This window comes from Nelumbo lutea, chromosome 3 (assembly GCF_056320005.1).
Source record: "Nelumbo lutea isolate HS-2025 chromosome 3, American lotus-T2T, whole genome shotgun sequence".
Classification (NCBI taxonomy): Eukaryota; Viridiplantae; Streptophyta; class Magnoliopsida; order Proteales; family Nelumbonaceae; genus Nelumbo; species Nelumbo lutea.
In genome coordinates this window covers 78,048,801-78,071,488 of record NC_142686.1, presented here as the reverse complement: position 1 = coordinate 78,071,488, position 22,688 = coordinate 78,048,801, and the positions used below count along the sequence as shown (strand labels likewise).

Genomic DNA, 22,688 nt, shown 5'->3' with positions numbered 1-22,688 from the left:
CTCTCACCCCTCTTCCCCAAGAAAAAGTTCTAAACGTGACTAGTCGTATGTACTTCAAACTTCAAAGCCATAATTTTATTCTTTTCTTCTTAGGGTCTGTTTGGTTCACGGGAATAGGGGTCTGGAATCGGAATTGGAATAACCCATTCTGATTCTAACTGTTTGGTTGGGTGGGGTCAGTATCCAATATACATTCCTAGTGGAATGGCATTCCCCATTTGAGGGAATGGCCATTCCCCCCCTCCCTTTGGAATGAGAATCTCATACCAGTTGATTCTGATTCTAATTCTGGTTCCTGTTTGGACCTCACAGGCAAAGGGAATTCTGATTCCGATTCTAACTGTGAACTAAACGGGCCCTTAGTTTCTCTTATTGCTAAATCTATGCCTTTATCATTTCTGTGAAATATATGGAGCAAGTGTCAGACATCAATATTGAAGGCAAATAATCAAATATGGAAAGCTTTTTTTTTGTTTGTTTTGGTTGTCTTGTCACATCAATTGATAACACTATAAGAAGTTATGATTCATAGTGATTGCAAAACCATATTAAAGATAGGGAAGGTTAATATGACTAGTTAGTTTACTCAAGTAGCAGTGCACCAGATCAAAAAGTGAAAATATAAATCCACGAGACTGACTTGTGTCCAAGTGGTAGGCTTCACATTGATGGGTAAGTAGGCCAAAATGTGCTGCTACATGGTACCAAGCCCCAATGAGTGTCTTGCAAACCCATTAGGGCCATTACCGAGTGTCACTGAGTATTAATGATTATGCATTATTAAGTGGATTAGGATTTTGTTACTGTGATATCTTTGTCTTTATCCTTTTTTCTTTTTTTCAATGAAAATTTTTATCCTCATTCTTCAAAAAAATATAAGAGCAAAAATAAACCTCCCTTGATGTTTTTCCTAAATACTGAAACCTCCCCTCCCTTTTTCAAATTGGACTAAGATCTCCCCTATCAGATGTATCAACCATTTTATGTAATGGAGGAGTTAAAAAGTCTAATATACCATTGCAGAAAAAAGCTCTTCTCTCTTGTGGTTGTCCACCCCATCGAAACCTTTTCCCCACCTTTTCCTGTCTGCTGATAAATACTCTACAGAAAACTTCTTCATCTTCAGTTGCTTTTGATCTTGGTGCAGGCGACAAGGAAAATTCCAGCTTTTTCGGTAGTATTGAGATCTCTCACTTAAAAACCAGGTTCTTGACTGCAATGGAATTTCTGAAAGCAAGAAATAGTTTCAAGATCTGCAATTCATAAGATGCCCAAGCTCATTTTCTTGGTAGGAGAAAAGAAACAGAAAAACTGTTTTCCATCGTAGACCAAATTGGTCCTTTTTAATGGACCGTGGTTGTTTAAGCATAAACATATTTTCAATGGAAATCTGTTTGATCTTCAACAGTCCGCTGTGCACTATGAAGCAACAAGAACCAGATTTTCAATGGACCAGTGGTTGTTTAAGCTTGTTCTTGATACATAATGTGCAGGACTTATCAGGGTAAAACTGAACTCTACTACAATAAGACCCAAAACGACAGGCTCCAGTTTTGATGCAGAGAGGACAATGAGCTTTATTGTGATAAAAAAAAGGACAATGAGCTTTTTTCAGTTCAGTCTGAAATTTGGGATTTGTTGAGTAACACTCTCAAAGAACTGTTGCACAGAAAGAGATAATATGTTGTTATAAACAATGAAAGCTTTGGATTGCAGAGGAAGAGGATGTCTTGCAGGTCTGCTAGCATTCTCAATTTAATTTAGGTTGTTCTTATGGACCTTGACTCTTCTCTTCATGACAATTATCCCATTTACTTGCCATATAATTTCTGCAGGCCCTTCTTCTACATGCTCCCCCAAGCATCATCATCATCATCATCATCATCATCATCATCATTATCATCTTCTTCAATTATTCTCTTGTTCAAGCTGCTGCTGTGACTCTTTAAGCATCTTCTTTTGCGCCTGCTCTTTAGCTTTCTTTGCAGCCTCAACCCACAATCTCTCACGTTCTTCAAATGCCTTCTTCTCCCTTTCCAATATCTTAGCCTCTTCTTGTTCCTTTAAACGAATCCTAAGCTATTCTTTGAGATCATTAAATCAAGCTCCTTCTTCCGTTTCCTTCAGTGCAAACTCTCTCCTAATCTGCTTCCTCTTCAAATTTTTTTCAACTTTTCTCTTCTCTTTTTGACACAAACCTGCTTGACCAAAAATGGATTTCTTACCTTTGTGTCTGTTGTAACCTGCTCTGTCATCCTAAAATCAACTGTTTGTTTCCCTAACAATGTGAGTCAAGGAAGATGTTCTGCAACTCACCAAATTATAATTTTATACAGCCATCAATGAATAGTTCATTGCTGTCAATCCAGAAAATGATATACTGCTGAAGCATTTCAAAGTGTTATCCAGAGAGATGATTGAGGATAAGGGGCTTTACAGTAGTAGAAAAGAAGTGGATAGCAACCGGGGAGGAAGTGATGGAGGAAATATCAAGCTGAGTTTAACATTCTTTGCCTCTCTGATTCAGGGTTGAAGTGAAGAATGCTTCACTACTTTTGCTTTCCTCTCTCACTATTTCTCAATTTCCCTCTATCTTTCTTCTCTAGACTTTTTCCCCTCACTCTCCATCTGCTCTCTTGCTCTCAAGTCTCTTCCTCTCTACTGCTTAAACCTGAAAAATATACCCACTATCCTCTGGTTAGATAGGTGTTGGACAATGGAGTGGTAGTTATTTAAACTTGAAAATTTCATGCTTTATATAGTGCCTGGCAGACCTGCATCAGATCCTCTGGTTAGATAGACGTTGGACACTGCACTTGGCCACTGTAAATTTTGTCCAGGGACAGGGACGTGGAACTAAAAGCAAAGGGATTTTGGAAGGACAAATTTGGGTTTTTTAAAAATTTTACCCACGCACGGTGTCATGTCCAAGCAGATTTTGATGGATTGCTAACGGTGGGGAAGTCTTTATCCGTCGATGTCATCTGACAGGGGAGGTCTTAGTCCAATTTGAAAAGAGAGGGGAGGTTTCAGTATTTAGTTGAAAATGCAAGAGAGGTACAAGTCTTTTACCCCCAAAAAAAAAACCCGAAAAGAACAGTACAGAAAAGTTCTTGTACAATTTGGTTACAAGAATGAAAAATATGATAAGAAATCTCTCAAGCATATATGCTATACTAAAAAGATCAATTAAAAATGGAACATGTCTAACACGCCATCTTTGAAAAGTGAAAACACAATGAAAAGCTTGCATATTTTACATGTAAATGTAAGTTAAATATATTAAAATATGCGTACTTACAAATATAATAACATAGATTGCAAAATATACTAAAGTAATACATTGCCATTTTTTTCCTGTTACTGAAAATCCATTTTATTTGCATGTTATATTTCTTTATGAAAAATTCCTGTATTTTCTGTATCTTAGAATTATTCAGCATCTTATATGTTCTTTGTCCAAAGTTCACAAATATGGGTATAATATGCATTTCATTCACATATTTACTAATGATTCATTCTCACTTTAATATTTTTCAATGCAGATCTGTGTTGTATTTGTACATCAGTGAGATTTTCTGCAAGGTTTGTTTCTCTTACTTTGATCTTTGGAATGCCATTTTCCTAATTCTTTCTTCAACTATTTTATGATGTTTCAACTTGTTAGTTGATCTTGGGATCTGGTTATCTGAATGGGTAGACTGAGACTTAAGATTATTGTGCTCAAAATTTGGACCAATGCAGTAAAATTTATGCATGAGTTGTCTGAGACTTAGCTGAGATGACCAATACTTGTCCTATAAAAACTGAAAGAGGTTACTGGATGCACCTCTCTTGACACTGGAATGTCACTTTAGACCTTGTCTTATGTTAATTTATTTCGTTATTTTGAAAATGTAGTAATGCTCTCATAATCTGGTTTCTGCTTATATGTAGGCCATGTTTGGAATTTTCTTGCTGTTCTATGTTCCAAATTTGGAGCCATATCCAGGTTACACCCCAATACAGACTGAATCTATCGACTATACTGAGTATGAAGCACTTCCTGGTGGAGAGCAGATTTGTCCTGAGAGGCATGTCAACATATTCTCCAGTAAGTAGTTGTAGGTTCCAGGTTTTGGTAATCAATATTTCCAAACTTTTACATTGTTTAACTAATTTCTTGAGCTGGGTGGGTGAGAAAATATAAGTTACCTGTCATTTTGACATCAAGGACTGCCAATAACAATGTTCCATATACATGACATACAATTTGATGTATTTCACCCAAGTTATTTCTTGGCTAAAAGCATGTCTGTGCAGCTGCTTTATATTATCTGATCCTTGTGTGGTGCTTGTTCCTCTGGTAGAGATATATTTTGGCTGGGTGACTCCCCTCATGCAGTTAGGCTTTAAAAGACCTATCACTGAGAAGGATGTTTGGAAACTAGATACATGGGATCTGACTGAGACACTTAATGACAAGTGAGCTTTGTGTTGCTTGTCTTGACATCAGCTACTATTTAAGATCAATTATATTAAGATTATGAAAAATTTATAATGGTGTCCACTTTGTAGGTTCCAGAAATGCTGGCTTGAAGAATCTCAAAAGCCCAAACCATGGCTACTAAGAGCATTACACCGAAGCCTTGGAGGAAGGTACAAACTGATAGTTTTAATGTTTCTAGTCTGTTATATATATCTTTCTCTTTGTAAGCTATGCCATTATCAACTTATTCACTTTACCTTGGTGTTATTTCTTTTTGTAGGTTTTGGTTGGGAGGTTTTTTCAAGGTATTGAACCATCTTTCTGAGGCAACTGTTGGCTGTTATTCTTGTTTAGAATAATTTGTCTCAATGAATTAAAGTACAAGAACTTCTCATGTCCAAATTTTCATTTTTTTTTTCATTGTACTTTTTAGGTTTTACAAAATTTTGTATTTTATTTTGAGGAACTTTTTTGGGTGGGGTTCCAATTACATAGGCCATAAGAGTTGGGGATGGTCATCTACTTATCCTGCAATCTTATTTCTTGCACCCAAATGATATTGAGGACTTGTGTCAAGTGGAAAACCGTGCCTAACTATAATTGCTCAACTCAATTCAGCTTTATTCCTATTAAACAGAGAATATAGTGGCTGAAGAGAGAAGGAAGAAGAAAGATGAGGGGGAAGAGAAGAGAGTTGAGAGCCAAAAGATTGAGCTGGCAGTGCCAGCTCTCATATTTATATCAGGGTGATCATAAAATAATCCGAAAATTACATAGTACCCCTACAGTACTAATACTGACATAAAGCATACATAAACAGACTTTTAACACTCCCCCTCAAGTTTGGACATAAATGTCAATTATGCCCAACTTGTCACATAAGCCATTATGCTGTGAGTGATGTAAGCCCTTTGTGAATATATCTGCAAGTTTCTCTTCAGATCTGACATAGGTGTATACACTTCCCTTTTGACTGCCTTTTCCCTAATAAAATGCTTGTCAACTTCTATGTGCTTGGTTCTATCATGCAGAACTGGGTTGGCAGCAATACTGATAGCAGCTTTTTATTATAGTATAAAGTCATAGGTTCATCAATAGTAAATCCCAACTCACTCAACAAATTTTTCAGCCACATAATTTCAGTCACTCCACGAGATGTTGCCCTATATTCTGCTTCAGCACTAGAGCGAGCCACTACATTTTTTTACTCCTCCATGTGACTAGATTACCCCCCACAAAGGTACAATAGCCACTAATAGATTTCTTGTCATCTAGCGATCCAACCCAGTCAGCATCCATATACACCTCAACCTTTAAATGTCCATGCTTTTGAAATAGCAACTCAGCGCCTGGAAATTTTTTAAGATATTGGAGAACTCTTTTAGCTACTTCAAGATGGGTGGTCTTAGGGACATGGTCCATGAATTGACTTAAAACACCCACAACATAAGCAATGTCTGGTTGGGTCATAGACAAATATAACAATCTTCGTACATGCCTCTTAAACTGCTTCATATCCTTGACAATCTTACCCTGACAATCACCTAATTTGTGATTTGGATCAATAGGGAAATCGGTGGGTTTTACTCCCAAAATTCCTGTATCCTATAACAGATCTAGCACATATTTTCTTTGGGAAATGAAGATCCCCTTCTATGAGCAAGCAACTTCAATTCCAAGAAAATATCTTAGTAGACCTAGATCTTTCACCTCAAATTGAGTAGCCAAGAACTCTTTTAATTTATGAATTCGTCTCGCTTGTTGAGCCCCCTTGTCGTGTGCATAGAAGACCACCAACAGCTCTAGTTAGAAGAAGTGATTTGTTACAAGTGGAAGGGGCTAGAAAAGCTAGGGGTAAACAAAAAAGGACATGGGTAGAAGTAGTTAGAAATGATTTAAGCACTTATAATTTAACAATGGATATGGTTTTAAATAGAACGAATTGGTGAAACAGGATTCATGCACCCGACCCCATATGGTTGGGATAAGGCATAGATGATGATGATGACATTCCAAATCCCTGATTTGCCACACAAGTTAGAGTTTCCCACCTGCAGCCAAATAGAGAAAATAACCATTCCTAAATACCAACAAATGAACAGGAGATTATTAAAGGATGGTTTGTCTCATTACAAGCGATACAAAGAACATACCAATTAGGGGATATGCACTGGTAAGGCCTCTTTTTTTTGTAATATGTTCATAATGCTCAATTGCTAATGCTCTCATGAAACACTTCCTAGTAGAAAGCCTGAACCCTATGAGGAAATGGTTAAACAACACTCCTTTAACAGGAAAGGATTGGGATGAGCTAGGAAGGGAAGAAAGAACCTTAAGGAATGAGGCACAAGAAAAAGAACCAAAAGAACTAGGAGTCCAAACCTTCTTGTCTGGCTTTGGTGTTTCCACAAAAACTCCCTCCAGCACAGTCAAAAGATTAATAACATTAGGAAGCTCTAAATCTTGAATTCCCCACAAAAGTTTCCTCCTGTATATGTCTAGTTAATTTATCCATAACGAAATGCAGCAAGATACAGAATAATATACTGTACCAGTGTACAGTCCCTTAATGTACACAGGTCTTGAATCTTTTTGATCTTATTAATATACTTTACTTTTTTGAAAAACAAAATGCTGAACAGTAGTGTAAATCCATTGTGATTGGAAATTTTCCTATCTCCCCTTCTTGATTTCATACATAACTAAATGCAACAAGATACAGAATAATATACTGTACCAGTGTATAGTCCCTTAATGTACACTGGTCTTGTATCTTTTTGATCTTATTAATGTACTTTACCTTTAACAAAATAAAAAAATGCTGAACAGTAGTGTAAATACATTGTGATTGGAAACTTTCCCATCCCCCCTTGATTTCTTACACAGGTTATTGCATCTTCATATATATCTCTAATAATATGAATTTACCTACTTGAAGCCTCTTTCCTAAAACGCACCAGATGACTTCTGGAGACTCTATCATGTCCACCCATATCTCTGTGTTTCTTTTTGAATTTGCATACAAATTGTTATGGCAAGAAAAATCTTTTGGAAGAATAAAATTTCTCGTTTTTCATGGCTACATAGTCTTGACTTTCTTGATTGATTTATTTCTGAGTGTATTCTTTCTTTGATCAAATTTCTAGATTGGCAATGATCTTTCTCAGTTTGTGGGGCCAGTAATATTGAACCTTCTCTTACAGGTCTGTTGTAATTTCTCAAAACATTTTATTGTATAATTTGTACATTCAGTTTTTGAAATGTCATGCTTGTTTTCTTTTTCAGTATACATGGCAAAGTCCCTTATTTGTATTTACGTATGGAAAATCCATTATGAGATTGTTATTTGGAGTGGTTATAGGCTGCTAATTAACTTGGCTATGCAATTCCTTTTTCTTATTTGATTGATAACTGCAACTTTTTATTAATATGAATAAAAGAATGTATACAATCGATGAAGTGCCTTTTGTAGAGAAGATGGGCCGAATGGCCCATAGGCTGTTTATTCTTTTCTTATTATTTATGTTTTTCTGCAATGGGCCTTATTCTGGGCTCATCCTGTCTATATTATGTTCTTTGTAATTTTTTGCCCAACTAAGGGCCTCCTTGTAATTATTCAAATCTATCTTAGTAAAACAGTGTTAGGGTGCTGAGAGAGTGTATGGTTCGAAACTCTCACTCTCTAACCCTCATTGCCGAACTCTCAAGGTCTACTCTCTTCAGTTTTCTTCATGGTATCAGAGCATACTTGAAATTCAATATCCTAGGGCTGGAAGCTTAACTCGTGTTGCCTGATTCTTGGAGGTCATTGGAAGTGCCCAAGACTCGAATCTCTTGGAGAAGTGGTTCGGTGGCCAGGAAGAATCAGAGAAAAGAAAAGGGGAAGGGGAACAACTCAGTTCTGATTTGAAGCTCAAAATTGTAAGTTGTGCTCAGTTTTCTGGTTATTTTTGGGTGTGTTTGGACTGTTGTAGTGTCCGAAATTTTTGGGTTGTTTCTGTACAACTTTTGGCTGCCCTGTAATTTGGTTTAACCCAGAAATTTATGGGCTGTTTTCACTCCTTTTTGGACTGTTAAAACTGCCGAAACATCCTTGTATCAAGAGCTGTGGATTGTTGCTTCTATTTGGTTGTTTTTGGGGACTGTATGAACTGCTCTTGAGGCCTTTTTTCTTTTTGACAATGGGGTCGTCTCTATTGCCCTCACTGTGTTTGTAAAAAGGTTTTTTCAGCAATACTGATTGGTATTCACTCTTCTTGGCTATTTCTTTGGTGATTACCTTGAAGTCCCTGATTTGAAAAGGAACTTCGGTTGAGTGCACAGTGCCTAGAAGTTTCTGATTACTTCTTGAAGGCCGAACCAAACTGTTTTTGGGTGACTCGTGTAGAAGTTTCTGCTTTAGTCTTGGTTCTCACAACTTTTGGGTGTAGTTTGGCCTTGTGTATTGCCTTCTTGAGGACGGTTGAACTCAGCCCTTGCTCGTCCTCATTCAGTATACTTGTAGAAGTCATCTGAAATCATATTTGAAGTGTTTACATGATGTACTCCTCAGAGTTTGAAAACAAGAATGGTGCTGAATATGGACTGGTTCAGGGGATTCCAAGTGATTCTTTATTGACTGTGACCACAGTCAAAGTAGATGGAACTAATTATCTGGCATGGTCACAATCAGTAAAGATATATGTATGTAGTAGAGGAAAGTGGGGGTTCATTTCCGGGAGCAAGAAGGCTCCCCCAAAAGATGATCCATCCTACGAGAAGTGGATGCAAGAAAGTTACACTGTCATTGGGTGGCTTGTGAACTCAATGCAGCCACAAATTAGTCAACACTACCTATGGATGAATTCAACAAAGGAAATTTGGGACAGTGTTGCAGAAACCTATTCCTAAAAACTCAATGTGGCCAGAGCATATAAATTGAGAAGTGATGTAAAGAATTTAAGGCAAGGGGAGAAACCTCTAGCTGTATATTTCTCAACCCTGAAGTTTCTATGGCAAGAGATTGACCTAATAGAAGCTGTAACTTGGGACACCACCAATGATTCCGAGACCTACAGAAAATTGGTTGAAAGGAACAGGGTGTTTGAGTTCTTAACCGGACTAAACCCAGAATATGATATCACAAAACAGAATATTCTTTCCAAGGAGTGTATCTCATTGTCACAAGTTTATGCATTGGTGAGTAGTGAAGAGAGCAGAAGGGCTGTTTAGGTTCAAGGGGCTGATATTAGTGATCACTTTGCGAATATAGGGGTTAAACCTAAAGGGAGTGTTGGAACTTCTGGTGGCATAGGAAAGAAAGAAGTTATATGTGAGTACAACAAGAAGCCGAAGCACACAAAAGACAAGTGCTAGAAATTACATCCTAATCTTGTTCCCATTCGGTTTCAGAAAAAAACATGATAGTAAAAGATCAGGAAGTGCAAATGTAGCTGCCGGGCTAGATACTGAAGAAATGTCTGCTTGCGCACAATTGGCAGCCATGAGAGCAGAATATGAAAAGTTTGGGAAGATGATCAGTCAGTTGGGTGATGTGACTCTTTCCAACCATTCAGGAAATTCAGCTTCTTCTGCATTTGCTAACTCAGGCAAAAGGGCTTCTGTCAATCATGCAACCATTTCAGGTAATCTCAAGATCCCTTGGATTATTGACTCAGGTGCTTCTGACCATATGACCAACCTTTCTACCTTGTTTGTTTCATATGACTTGCTTCTTGGACGTGATAAAATCACTTTAGCTGATGGTTCACTTGCCCCTATCTCTAGTAAGGGAACCATCAAGGCTACGGATTCCTTGTTCCTACCTTCTGCCCTTCATGTACCTAAACTACATACAAATTTGTTGTCTGTAAGTAGTTTAATCAAGTCACTAAACTATTGTGTAACATTTTTTCCTTCCTACTGTGTTTTTCAGGATCTGGAGTCTCAGAAGGTGATTGGGAGTGGCCATGAGGCGAACAGAATATACCTGCTTGATACTCCGGGACAATGCACTGATCATCATGGGAATGTTGCTCTCAGATCTGTTTCTTCAGAGTCTATTAGTCGGATTATGTTGTATCATCGTCGTTTTGGTCATCTGTCTTTTTCTGCCTTGAGTCATCTATTCCCTGAACTGTTTAAGGGAATTAGTTTGTCTAGTCTTCATTGTGAGTCTTGTGAATTATCAAAGCATTGTAGAAACAATTATCCTTTGAGCAATAAAAGATCTTCTTTTTCTTTTAATATTGTGCACTATGATGTGTGGGGACCTTATCACTTACCCTCCATGGGTGGCTACAAATATTTATCTTGTTTATTGATGATTTTTCTCAATTCACTTGGATATTCCTGATGAAATCCCGTAATGAAGTTCCAAGGCTCGTAAGACAATTCCATAAGTTTGTTCTAACTCAATTTAATACCAGGATTAAAATTTTCAGATCTAACAATGCAAAAGAATATTTTGAGAAGAACCTATACTGCTATCTCTCTGACATGGGGGTTATTCATCAAAGCTCCCATGTTAGGACCCCAGAACAAAATGGAGTTGTTGAAAGGAAAAATAGGCATATTGTTGAAGTTGCAAGAAATATCTTATTTGCCTCACATGTTCCTACAAGGTTTTGGGGTGATGCTGTTCTTATTGCTACCTACCTTATAAACCGTATACCATCCAGGGTTTTGGGGTTTAACTCTCCCTTCAATCTCTTTCATCCGAACAATGACCTTTTTCCTGTTCCTCTTTGTGTCTTTGGCTGCACCTGTTATGTACATGTCCCAAGTGTCCAAAGGCATAAATTTGAACCCAAAGCTCAAAAGTGTATCTTCCTTGGTTATTCCCCCACACAGAAGGGTTACTGTTGTTTTGATTTAAAGACTGGCACTCGGTATGTCTCAATGGATGTCACTTTTGATGAGCTTTCCCCCTTTTATGGTTCCTCTCCAGAAGGACATTGTCCATAGGGGGAGGATTTGTCACAGGTGTTTGCTCTTCCTCTTCCTCTCCGAGTTGAGTCTTTTGATGTGCCTGCTTCTCCTTCAAATGTATCATGGGTGGATCGGTCGTTCCATTCTCCCTGTCCTAGTACTCTTCAACCTCTACCTCCTCGTCCTATCCTCAATTCCAAGGTGTATCAAAGGCAAAGATCCAGAAATGTGCAGGTTGTTTCTCCTACAATACATGAGCCTCATACACTTCCAGTCACAGATGAGACAACAGGTACAATTTCAACACCTTTGGGGTCATCCTTCCCTGACCTTGATATTCCCATTGCTGTTAGGAAAGGAAAACGGAAGTGCACTGCACACTGCATTTCCAAGCACCTTTCTTATAGATTGTTTTCACCTTCATACTTTGCCTATTCCTCTTCTGTTGCTTTTAACCCTATTCCCAGGTCTGTGTCGGAAGCTCTTAAGATTCTAGAATGGAGGAATGCTATGAGATCTGAAATCGATGCCCTACACAAGAATGACACATGTGAAGTGGTGAGTTTGCCTGAAGGGAAGGATCCAATCGGTTGCAAGTGGGTCTTTACTATCAAATATCGAGTTAATGGCACCATTGAAAGGTACAAGGCCAGGCTGGTTGCAAAAGGCTATACACAGACATATGAGATTGATTATCCGGAGACCTTTGCACCTGTTGCCAAGATGACATCTGTGAGGGTTCTTCTATCTTTAACTGCTCACTTTGACTGGCCCCTTTATCAATTGGATGTGAAGAATGCATTTCTGAATGGTGAATTACATGAATGTCTCTTCCTTCAGGGATGTATGGAACTGATATGAAAGGAAAGGTATGTAGGCTGAAGAAATCCCTTTATGGACTAAAACAGTCTCCTAGAGCATGGTTTGAGAGATTTAGAACATCACTTGTTAACTTTGGTTATGTGCAGACACAGTCCGATCATACTCTTTTTGTGAAGAGGAGTGGACCTCTGGCAGTATACCTCATTGTGTATGTAGATGATATTGTAGTGACTGGTAATGATGTTTCAGGAATTCATGATCTAAAATCTTTTCTCCATACAGAGTTTGAGATTAAAGATTTGGGCGAATTGAGATACTTCCTTGGCATAGAAGTGGCTCGATCCAAGGATGGGATTCTTATCTCCCAAAGGAAGTATGTTCTTGACTTGCTCTCTGAAACTGGAAAGATGGGTGCTAGACCAGTTGTTACTTCTATTGATATGAGTCATAAACTCTCTGCCTTAGATGGGACATTGTTAGAAGACAAAGGAATTTTTCAGAGACTTCTTGGGAAACTTTTGTACCTATGCATGACTCGGCCAGATATTGCATATGCAGTCAGTTGCATTAGCCAATTCATGCATGCTCCTCGAGACACTCAAATGGCAGCAACAGAGCGAATCCTATGTTATTTGAAGGGCTCCCTAGGAAAGGGAATTCTGTTTGCCAAGCATGGTCATATGAAACTTGAAGCCTACACCGATGCTGACTGGGTCGGAAACATTGATGACAGAAGATCTACTTTTGGGTTGTTAGAATGTTCGAGTCAGGGGTATTTTGGTCATTTTGGTGTATCTTCTTGAATGTGAAAGGTCTGTTGTATCTGAGTTTAAGTTATGTGTCCCATCTTATACGAGGGACAAAATTGTCTTTCTTGTAACTCAAGTTTTATGAATAAAAGTCAAGTGGGTCGACTAGGAGAGTGATTAAGAACATTCTCTCTTCTAGTCTGGCCGAACACTCTTCTCCTCTCCTTCTTTCTCTTTTCTTTCTTCTTTCTTTTTCTCTATGTTGACCTAAAATCAACTAGGGTTTATTCACATGGTATCAGAGCATTAAGGTCTCGTGTTTTCTTGCTATTGTCTTCTTCCTGGGTTCGCCGCCAGCTTCACAGTAGGTTTCATCATCCTACAACTGACCTGGTTGAAGACTCGATAAAGGGCTGAAAAGGAGTTTCCGTTTTGAGGGCTTGGAGGTGAGAATGCCTTTGGCCGGTGCTGTGGTGGTCGTTGAAGTGGTATACTAGACCCTCTATTCAGTGTACGAAGAGGGCTGGACGTATACAGGTATGGACACTGCTGTCGTGTGCTCAGAAATGGAATGTGAATACTAATTTTTTGTGCTTCAAAAGTTAGTTGTTGTGGTGCTGGGTGAAACTGATACACATCAGTCATATTCTTTTGTTTTCTTGCTCGCATGTTTGTTGAAAGAAGAGTAGTAGACTGCTGAGGTCCATGACAGCAGTGGTGTGGTGTTGGTTGTGTTGTGGTGGCTGACATATCTATGATTCTAAATGCTTAAAAGTGAACCCCTAGACCTTGTGTGTAATCGGTTCTGCAGTATGAAGAACAAGTGTTCGATGAAATGACTGAGTAATTTCAGCAGTGGTGTGTTGATGGTAAATGGTTCTGCAGTGTGCAGTCCAAGTGTTTGATGTGTTGCCTGAATGATTTCAGCTTTAGAGTGTAGTGTGTAATGTGCAGTTGAAGAAAGTGGGGGTTGGAGGTATCATAAGTGAGATAAGTCTTGTGACGAGTGTGAGATTGTGGTGTATATTCAATGGTGAATTAATTGATATGGCTTCAACTGTAGTTGGGAATGACAACAAAACCAGCATCATGCTTTCTTCAGATTATCTAAGTGTTCACATGACATCCATTAAGTTGAATGGTGAGAACTATGTACCATGGGCAAAATCTGTGGAGGTGTTCTTGAAGGCCAAGAGGAAAGTAAAACATGTGAGGGAGGAGAAACCTTCAGTGCTGAAATCATAAGAAGAGAGAATTCTGCTCTCTACGAAAACTCTCTTTCTGCCTCCTTCCTATAGCCGCTGCCTCCAGCAGTTCGATCTCTTACTCACTACAGGAGTAATCAAGATTTGATCTTGATACCAATCTTTTGGAGAAAAGATTGATTGGAGTTGTATTCACAAGCCATCCTGTTGATTCTTGTGAAGGGTCAAGTTCTTTTGGAAGAACACTGTTGATTCTGCTCCATCCTGCACTGCGCCATTTTCAGTGGGAGCAGATTTTGGATCCTTCCTTGGGCGTGAACACCTCTATTGGGAGATACTATTTCTCCGTATCAGGTATAATCCCTTCCTACTCCTTTTGGTTCAGATCTGGTTCAGTTTATGGTTCAAGAATGATCCTTGAAAATATGATTTTCTAAATAGGGAATGCGATTCTCAGTTGAAGGGAGAGAAAAAATTTTGAAATTCGCCCCTTTATTCCGCAATCTTTGGGCGTCCATGTGATGGATATCTTATCCCTTTACAAGTGTTATAACCCAAAGTTTCATAAATCGTTTGTGTGCCCTGATGTCACCTTCTTTGAATCAGTTCCTTTTTTCTCAAATGCCGGGGTCTCTTCTTCTCCCTCTGTAGTTTCTCTTCCTGTTCCGGTTGTGGACCCCCTTCCCATAGCTCCCTTTCCTACTACAGATGCATATCATATGCCTGTTACTACAGAGAGGCTGCCAATTACTCAAGTGTATACCTGCAGAAGTGCTTCGACCCCTCCTCCACTTCAGCACCTGCGACAGATCCTGGTACTGCTCCTTCCTCAGATCTTGATCTCCCTATTGCTTTGCGGAAAGGTAAACGCACTTGTACTTCTCATCCCATTTCTGACTATGTTTCCACTGCTCACCTTTCTGCTTCTCATTGCAAGTTTATATCATTACTCTCATCGGTTCCCATTCCCAAGACTGCCTTTACCTCCCCAGGGTGGTGGCAAGCCATGGAAGAAGAACTCTTTGCTCTACACATAATCACACGTGAGAACTCACCACCCTTCCTCCTGGTAAGCACACTGTTGGGTGTAAATGGGTCTATACAGTGAAGCATCTTCCTGATGGCAGTGTGGAACGATTGAAGGCACGGTTAGTGGCCAAGGGCTATTCTCAGTTATATGGTGTGGACTATATGGAAACATTCTCTCCTGTGGTTAAAATTGGTTCAGTTCGGGTGTTGATCTCATTAGCTGCTATGTATGATTGGCCTCTCGTACAACTTGACATAAAAAATGCCTTCCTACATAGTGATCTTGTTGAGGAGGTGTATATGGAGCAACCACCAGGGTTTGTTGCTTGGGGGGGGGGGCTGGTAAGGTGTGTAGGCTCAAAAAGGCAATCTATGGACTGAAACAATCTCCACGTGCATGGTTTGGCAGGTTCAGTGAAGTGGTGAAGGCCTTTGGGATGAAACAGTGTCAGGTTGATCACTGTATGTTCAACTATAACTCAAAAGATGGGAAAATCTTACTAGTCGTGTATATGGATGATATTGTCATAATTGGAAGTGACAGCAATGGAATTGACAGGCTGAAAAAAATTCTTATAGGACCACTTCAATACGAAAGATCTGGGGAAGCTAAAGTATTTTCTAGGAATAGAAGTTGCGAGGTCAAAACAGGGGATCAACTTATATCAGAGAAAATATGTTCTTGATCTACTTGAAGAAGCAGGGTTGTTAGGTGCTAAACCAGCAGAGACTCCTATGGAACTCAATGCCAAGTTAAGTGTGGATGCAGGTGAAGAGTTTGATAATCCTGGAAGATACAAAAGGTTGGTGGGAAATTTGAACTACTTGACCATTACCTGACCAGATATATCATTTGCTGTGAGTGTGGTGAGTTAGTTTATGCAACATCCCCGGGTTTCTCACTGGGAAGTTGTTCTGAGAATTGTTAGGTACCTAAAGGGTGCTCCTTGTCGTGGTTTGTTATACCAAAAGGGAGGAACTCTTGAGATAGTAGGGTACACAAATGCTGATTGGGCTAGCTCTATATCAGACAGGAGGTCAACCACAAGGTATTGTACCTTCCTGGGTGGCAATCTAGTAACTTGGAAGAGCAAGAATCAAATTGTGGTGGTAAGAAGTAGTGCGGAAGCAGAGTACAGGGCTATGGCCCATACCACATGTGAACTAGTTTGGCTGAAGAACTTACTACAGGAGATGGGTTTCTCAATTGACAAACCCATGAAACTATACTATGATAACCAAGCTGCTGTTCACATCTCATCCAATCCTGTCTTCCATGAAGGAACTAAACATATTGAGGTGGATTGTCACTTTGTGAGAGAGAAAGTGATAAGTGGGGTAATAACTGTTAGACAGTTTTTTGTATGCCCTTAGCTTCAATCTGATTTGATGTGCTTTTGTTATTTAGTGGAAATAAATAAAGTGCATGTTTGATTCATGTTGTTTGGTTTAATTCTGTGTAAAACCCTAAAACTGGACATTTATAGAGACTCATGTTAGTTTTAAATGTTCACAGTCGTTGGATAAGTCTGGGGAGATTTATCCTGCCAAGGCTGATACTGGTGTGCCACCAAGTGTTGGGATGGCCTGTCTCAGCCATCAGGGTAAGACCCTAGGCACATGTAGTATGGGATTACTTGAATCCTTGAACCGGACCAGATTTCCAGTATTGCCCTGGACCTTGGAGATAGATGGGCAAAACTGGAAAGTTACACCTGACCCCTAGACTCGATTATGACATTTCACTAGGTGTTGGATCAGGCTGCCTTTGATATGCCAATCAGTGAGATCCTTAGCGGGGATCAAAACCTGGGTATGTTGGGGCAGTTTGAGAATTCATCTGAGTGGGTGATCATAGTGACAGAATCAGCCACTTTGTCGGACAAAGGGTAATGATCGGGAATGCACTCTCTCTGATGGAAACCAAACTGCCGGCAGTTGATTTCAATCGTTGGAATTTTGTTTTGCAAAATTAATATATTTATATATATATGTACGGTTTCGAATTGTTTGCAAATGGTTTTAATTCCCGGGATCCATGTGAGAGGAGAGTGCAGCACTGTTCCTTGCAGCCGAGGGAGAGGTCCTCTCTTGTCGGGCAATGCTTGATCATTAAGGGCTGAGAGGTTAAGTGTAAGACCATTGAGGATAATACCTGATGGGCTAATCTTGCACCTGCCCACAGTCCCTAGGTTTTTATAAGATGGCTTGGCCCAGGGACCACTTAATGTAAGTGTTGGGCCCATAGGGTCCATATGATGGACTCAAGGGGTTCATTGAGTTTTTCAGTGAATTTGGCTGGGCCTTGTTTTAGAGGCTGGGCCGAACCCATGTGGCTGGTGTGTAGATCAATGCTTGGGTCCCACGCCATACAAAGAAGCCCAACTGGGCAGCAGATTGGAAAGTAATTAGACACTGAACACTTAATGGGCCAAAAGCCCATTTCGAGGTGGGCTGATATGATCACCCATCCTTGGGGCGAATTTGAGATTAAAGTTAGTAAAAGGATTGGGCCTTTAGCCTTATCCACTCTTAGAGACCAAATTCAAATTAGATTTGAATCTGGTAACCTCCTGATAAGATCAGGAGTAAGCTAACTCTATCTGCAGAAAGGATTAAGATTATCCCCTATCCAAATACTGATTTGGATTGGGATAACTCCTAAAAAGGAGGTTTCTTAATCAAGAAGAAAGGAGGAGATTTAGAACCAAGGAAAAATCGCAAGAAAGGTTCCTGCGAATTCAGATCAGATCTGATTCATACTCTCCAGAAAAACAGAAAAAGCAGTTCAGCCTTTTTCGTTTTGGAGATCTCCTCCTGCCGCCGCCATCTACCATTGCAAGATTAGATCTTTGCAGAAAAGAAAGTCAAGAAATCTGTTCTTGACATCAGTCTTGCAAGAAAGACTGAAAAAGATTCAGTGTTTAATACTTCCAGAGGATTCTTGTGAAGGATCCAGTGTGTAGGACGCACCCTGCTGGTTCTGTTCCATTCACAGCTGTGTCATCTTCAGCAGGAACGGATCTTGGAGCATTCTTTGGGCGTGAACACCAACTTTGGGAGATACTGCTTCTCCGGATCAGGTATATTCCTCCCATTTATCTTTTGGTACAGATCTGGTTTGATTATGGTTCAAGTAGGATCCTTGAATATTGTATTCTAAATTTAGGGAATATGATTCCCAGTTGAGAGAAGGTAGGAAATTTTTGAAATTCGCCCACCCATTCCGCAACCTTTATGGCGTCCATTAGATGGATCCTACCATTCTTTCAGCTACATCTCATGTGAGCTCAGGAAATCAGTGGGCATATCTCTTCACAAAAGGATTGTCTCGGGGAAGAATAGATTACATTTGTAACAAGTTGGGATTATATGATATATACTCTCCAGCTTGAGGGGGAGTGTTAGAAGGTACGAGTCAGGGGTATTTTGGTCATTCTGGTGTATCTTCTTTAATGTGAAAGGTCTATTGTATCTGAGTTTAAGTTGTGTCCCATCTTTTATGAGGGACAAAATTGTCTTTCTTGTAACTCAAGTTTTATGAATAAAAGTCAAGTGGGTTGGCTAGGAGAGTGATTAAGAGCATTCTCTCTTCTAGTCTAGCCGAACACTCTTATCCTCTCCTTCTTCTTCTTCTTTCTCTTTTCTTTCTTCTTTCTTCTTCTCTACTTTGACCTAGATTCAACTAGGGTTTATTCACATGGGTATTGCAGCTTGGTGGCTTGTAATGTTGTTTCTTGGAGAAGCAAGAAACAATCGGTTGTTGCTCGGTCTTCCGCTGAAGCAGAATACAGGGCCATGGCACATGGAGTTTCTGAATTATTATGGCTAAAATCATTGATGGAGGAACTTGGGGTTGACATGACAAGCCAATGATGTTGTACTGTGATAACCAGGCGGCCATTAACATTGCTCACAATCCAGTGCAACATGATAGAACTAAGCATATTGAAGTTGATCGACATTTCATTAGGGAAAGGGTCTCTTTGGGTGAAGTATGTCTTCCTTTCATCACATCTGAAGGACAGTGGCAGATTTTCTCACCAAAGGCATTCCCAAGGCAAAACTTCAACATGATACTAGCAAGCTTGGCATGATTGACATCTATGCTCAGCTTGAGGGGGAGTGTAGAGAAGATAGGCCGAATGGCCCATAGGCTGTTTATTCTTTTCTTATTTTTTATGTTTTTTTGTAATGGGCCTTATTCTGGGCCCATCTTGTCTATATTATGTTCTTTGTAATTTCTTGCCCAACTAAGGGCCTCCTTGTAATTATTCAAATCTATCTTAATAAAACAGTGTTAGGGTGCTGAGAGTGTAGGGTTCGAAACTCTCACTCTCAAACCCTCATTGCCGAATTCTCAAGGTTTACTCTCTTCAGTTTTCTTCACCTTTGTACTCTAATTTTAGTCTGGCCAAAGTGACGCCTATTCTTGGTCACTCTTTGTTTGGTTAGTGTGTCAGCTGTTAGTGGATCTCCTTTCATGTGTTAATTTCAGGTTGTTAAATATTCATCATTGACATTATTCGTGTTCATGTAACCTTATTTTAGTCTAATTTTGATAGCTATTATTTGATCAATTCTGTTTGTGGTGAAATCCTGCATGTTATCATCGTTGATTATAAAACTTTTCTTTTCTTATCCATTATTTTTGTTACATCTTCAATTCAAGATTTGTGAAAGTTATGCGGTAATGCTATTGGCTTAGTTATGTTAATAATTGAGATAGGTTATTGCTTTCTGATGCTTATAAGATTTTCTTTTATTAATAACATAAAGCTTCTCTGTTGTCATTTGGGAATTGGGAGTTCACTTGATTCAATATATCTTAACCTGGTTCAATTGAAGAATACAAGTGAAGAGGGGTATGAAGACCAGTGATGGGCCTGCAGCGTCCACCGGAGATGAAACTTGGCCTGCAAATTTTCTTCTCAAGATATTTTGATTTACATTTTCTGTATTTCTCTTGGTGGTGAGCCCTTGACATTTAGTTATTTATGGAGTTCTTTAAAGAGTAAGCCAAGTAATGCGATGTTTTCTAAGAAAAGAGTTGTATGATTGAACTCTTACATGTTTTGTATGGTTCGTTCTAGAAGGGAAGTTGCTTTCTTTTTATTTCGAAGGTCACTGGGGTGGGGATTGTTGTTCCTTTTTCTTTCATATGGACAGTGACTTGGATAAAATGGTGACTTATCAGTATTTAGATTTGTATATGTGTCCTATACTTGGAGTGTTCAAAATGATCATTATTGTATTCATTAGCCTTGTTGCCAATCAACTATATGGGACTGGCCAGACAAATCTTGTTCCTCTTTTCTACTTGATGTAGGGTGAAATCTTTTGTTAATGAATGAATGGCCAAATCTTTTCTCACTTCTTAAACCTGTATCCTTTTTAGTTTTTCACTTGTCCTTTTAAATCCTTAAATTTGCACTCATGGAGAGGTTATAAAGAATAAATGGCCAACAAGGAAACTGGTAATAAGAATTCTTTGGTACCAAGGGCTGCAAATGGCTTGGCTGATTTTTTAGCCAAGCATCAGGCCTGTATTTAGTTAAATAAATAAAGGTAAAAACTTCTGGAACGAGTCTAGATTGAGAAGTGATGGAGAAGTCTGATTGAATAATACTAACAACATTAACCTTGTGATCTGAGGACACAGTCATGTGATCTGAGGCTCCAGTCATGTGATCTGAGGCCCTCAAACCTTGGATTAAAGCATTAAGTTTAAGCTTTGCATACTCATCAAAATCATATGCATGTAATGTTCCAAGTTTTCTTGTATACCTAGTTTGAATTGTGGAATCTTGATGCATATAATTATTTTAATCTTTAAGCATTTCATGTAAGTTTATCTGTTAGGTACATAGTACATATGTAGGCTAGTGTAATTGTTCTTACTGTTATCTGCAGTCTATGCAACGGGGAGATCCAGCTTGGATTGGTTACATCTATGCCTTCTCAATTTTTGCTGGAGTGGTAGGCTTTACACTTGCACTTTACAATTTTTTCTGTTGGAGAACTTAAATCATTGCAAAGCTTACTCTAATTTTTCCTACAGCATTAATTTCTTCTGCTCCGTCCACTTATGTTTTTGTGTGATAGGGTATTATCTATAATCTTTCAGAAGCATGCTTCTTGTCATTCTAGTAATTGATATGATATGATGTGTCTCAATGAAGTTTTTAAATCAGGTTTCCAAATAAAACCTTTCAAAATGAAATAAAAAACAAAAAAAAAGGCATGTTTAAAATGTGTGTGTTGAGGCAGAAAACACACCAGACGTGCACCTTTTGAAAGGGGCTGCACCTGGGTTTAGGTGAGGCGTGTCTTAAAATTCATCTTGCCTGTGTGCCTAAACACTGGTACTTTCTCAGCTTTAATATTAATGCAGCACTTTTTATCTGATTACCGGTAAAAAATTGTTTGACACTCGAAAAGGTTGTAAATGGTATATGGATTATTAATTCCAAAGTGGTGAGTAGTGGGTCTCTTGTTACCAATTAACTCTCGGTAACTATGTTCCCCAATAGCAGCAATATTTGTGACTAGGAATCCAAGTTCAAGATATAGCAGTTGTTACCTACAGAATGCTGATAAATGCCATCATCTGCTGTACTTTCTCAATTTTATTGCCTGTATGCTTGAATTGTTAATAAAAGAGTAAATGTTTCGTTTGCAACTAATTTGTTATTCTGTTGCACTACTTAATGGTAAATATTTCATTGAGACACATGTTTCCATTTCTTTTTTTCAATTTTATATTTCCTAACATTGTAATGTAAGTATTGTACTCAGGATCTAAATACTTCATCAGTTATTTTATTAATTTGAGGTTTCAATTTCATCCAGTCATTAGGAGTGCTAAGTGAAGCGCAGTATTTCCAAAATGTCATGCGTGTTGGTTTCCGGCTAAGGTCAACCTTGGTACTGTCTTCTAACTTGGACACCTATCTTCAGTTTTTTATGCTGCTTCTAGCATCATTACATCTTTTGATCTGAATTTTTTTTTTGTATCAAGAATGACGGATAAGATCGAGGTGCTCTACTGAGTCCAGGACATTTATTTACAATGTAGTAGTTAAAGGCAATGCACATGGTGAACATTCTTTCCTTTATGGTAAATTAACATCGAGAAGAATCACACTAATTGAGATGAACAAATGGAACATCAGTAAACTGATTCTGAGAAAAAATAAAGAATTGTGGAGCTAAGTAGAAAGCAGAGAATAAGACAATTATATTTATCAAATAAAAGCCAATTATAGTTTTCTGAGCCAAACAGGAGAGTAAGAACTTTAGTATATTCAGAAATGCTGCTTTTTTCCAGAACACTTGTTACAAATGTTTTGTAGGTTCAGAACACAAAAATGTTAATTGGCAATAGTATCTTATTTTATGTTTGGGAGTTTGCCACCTGTAAAAATGGGAGAAAAGGACATTTGGTCTGCTATAAAAATCCACGAGTGTACAATAAACAAGGCCAGGAGGACATGAACTATAGTG

The 22,688-nt window shown here is 38.8% G+C and overlaps 1 protein-coding gene across 1 annotated transcript in view; it reads left to right on the top strand.

The window, feature by feature from the left end:
- The window catches only part of LOC148865894 (ABC transporter C family member 2-like), a 110,489-nt gene that overhangs the window by 10,269 nt on the left and 77,532 nt on the right, over positions 1–22,688 (top strand). The window contains exons 4-11 of the mRNA XM_088976396.1: positions 3,546–3,585; positions 3,937–4,093; positions 4,350–4,464; positions 4,558–4,638; positions 4,749–4,773; positions 7,615–7,671; positions 21,096–21,161; positions 22,035–22,109. Coding sequence (XP_088832522.1) covers positions 3,546–3,585; positions 3,937–4,093; positions 4,350–4,464; positions 4,558–4,638; positions 4,749–4,773; positions 7,615–7,671; positions 21,096–21,161; positions 22,035–22,109 — 616 coding nt within the window. The remainder of the gene's footprint in view (positions 1–3,545; positions 3,586–3,936; positions 4,094–4,349; positions 4,465–4,557; positions 4,639–4,748; positions 4,774–7,614; positions 7,672–21,095; positions 21,162–22,034; positions 22,110–22,688) is intronic.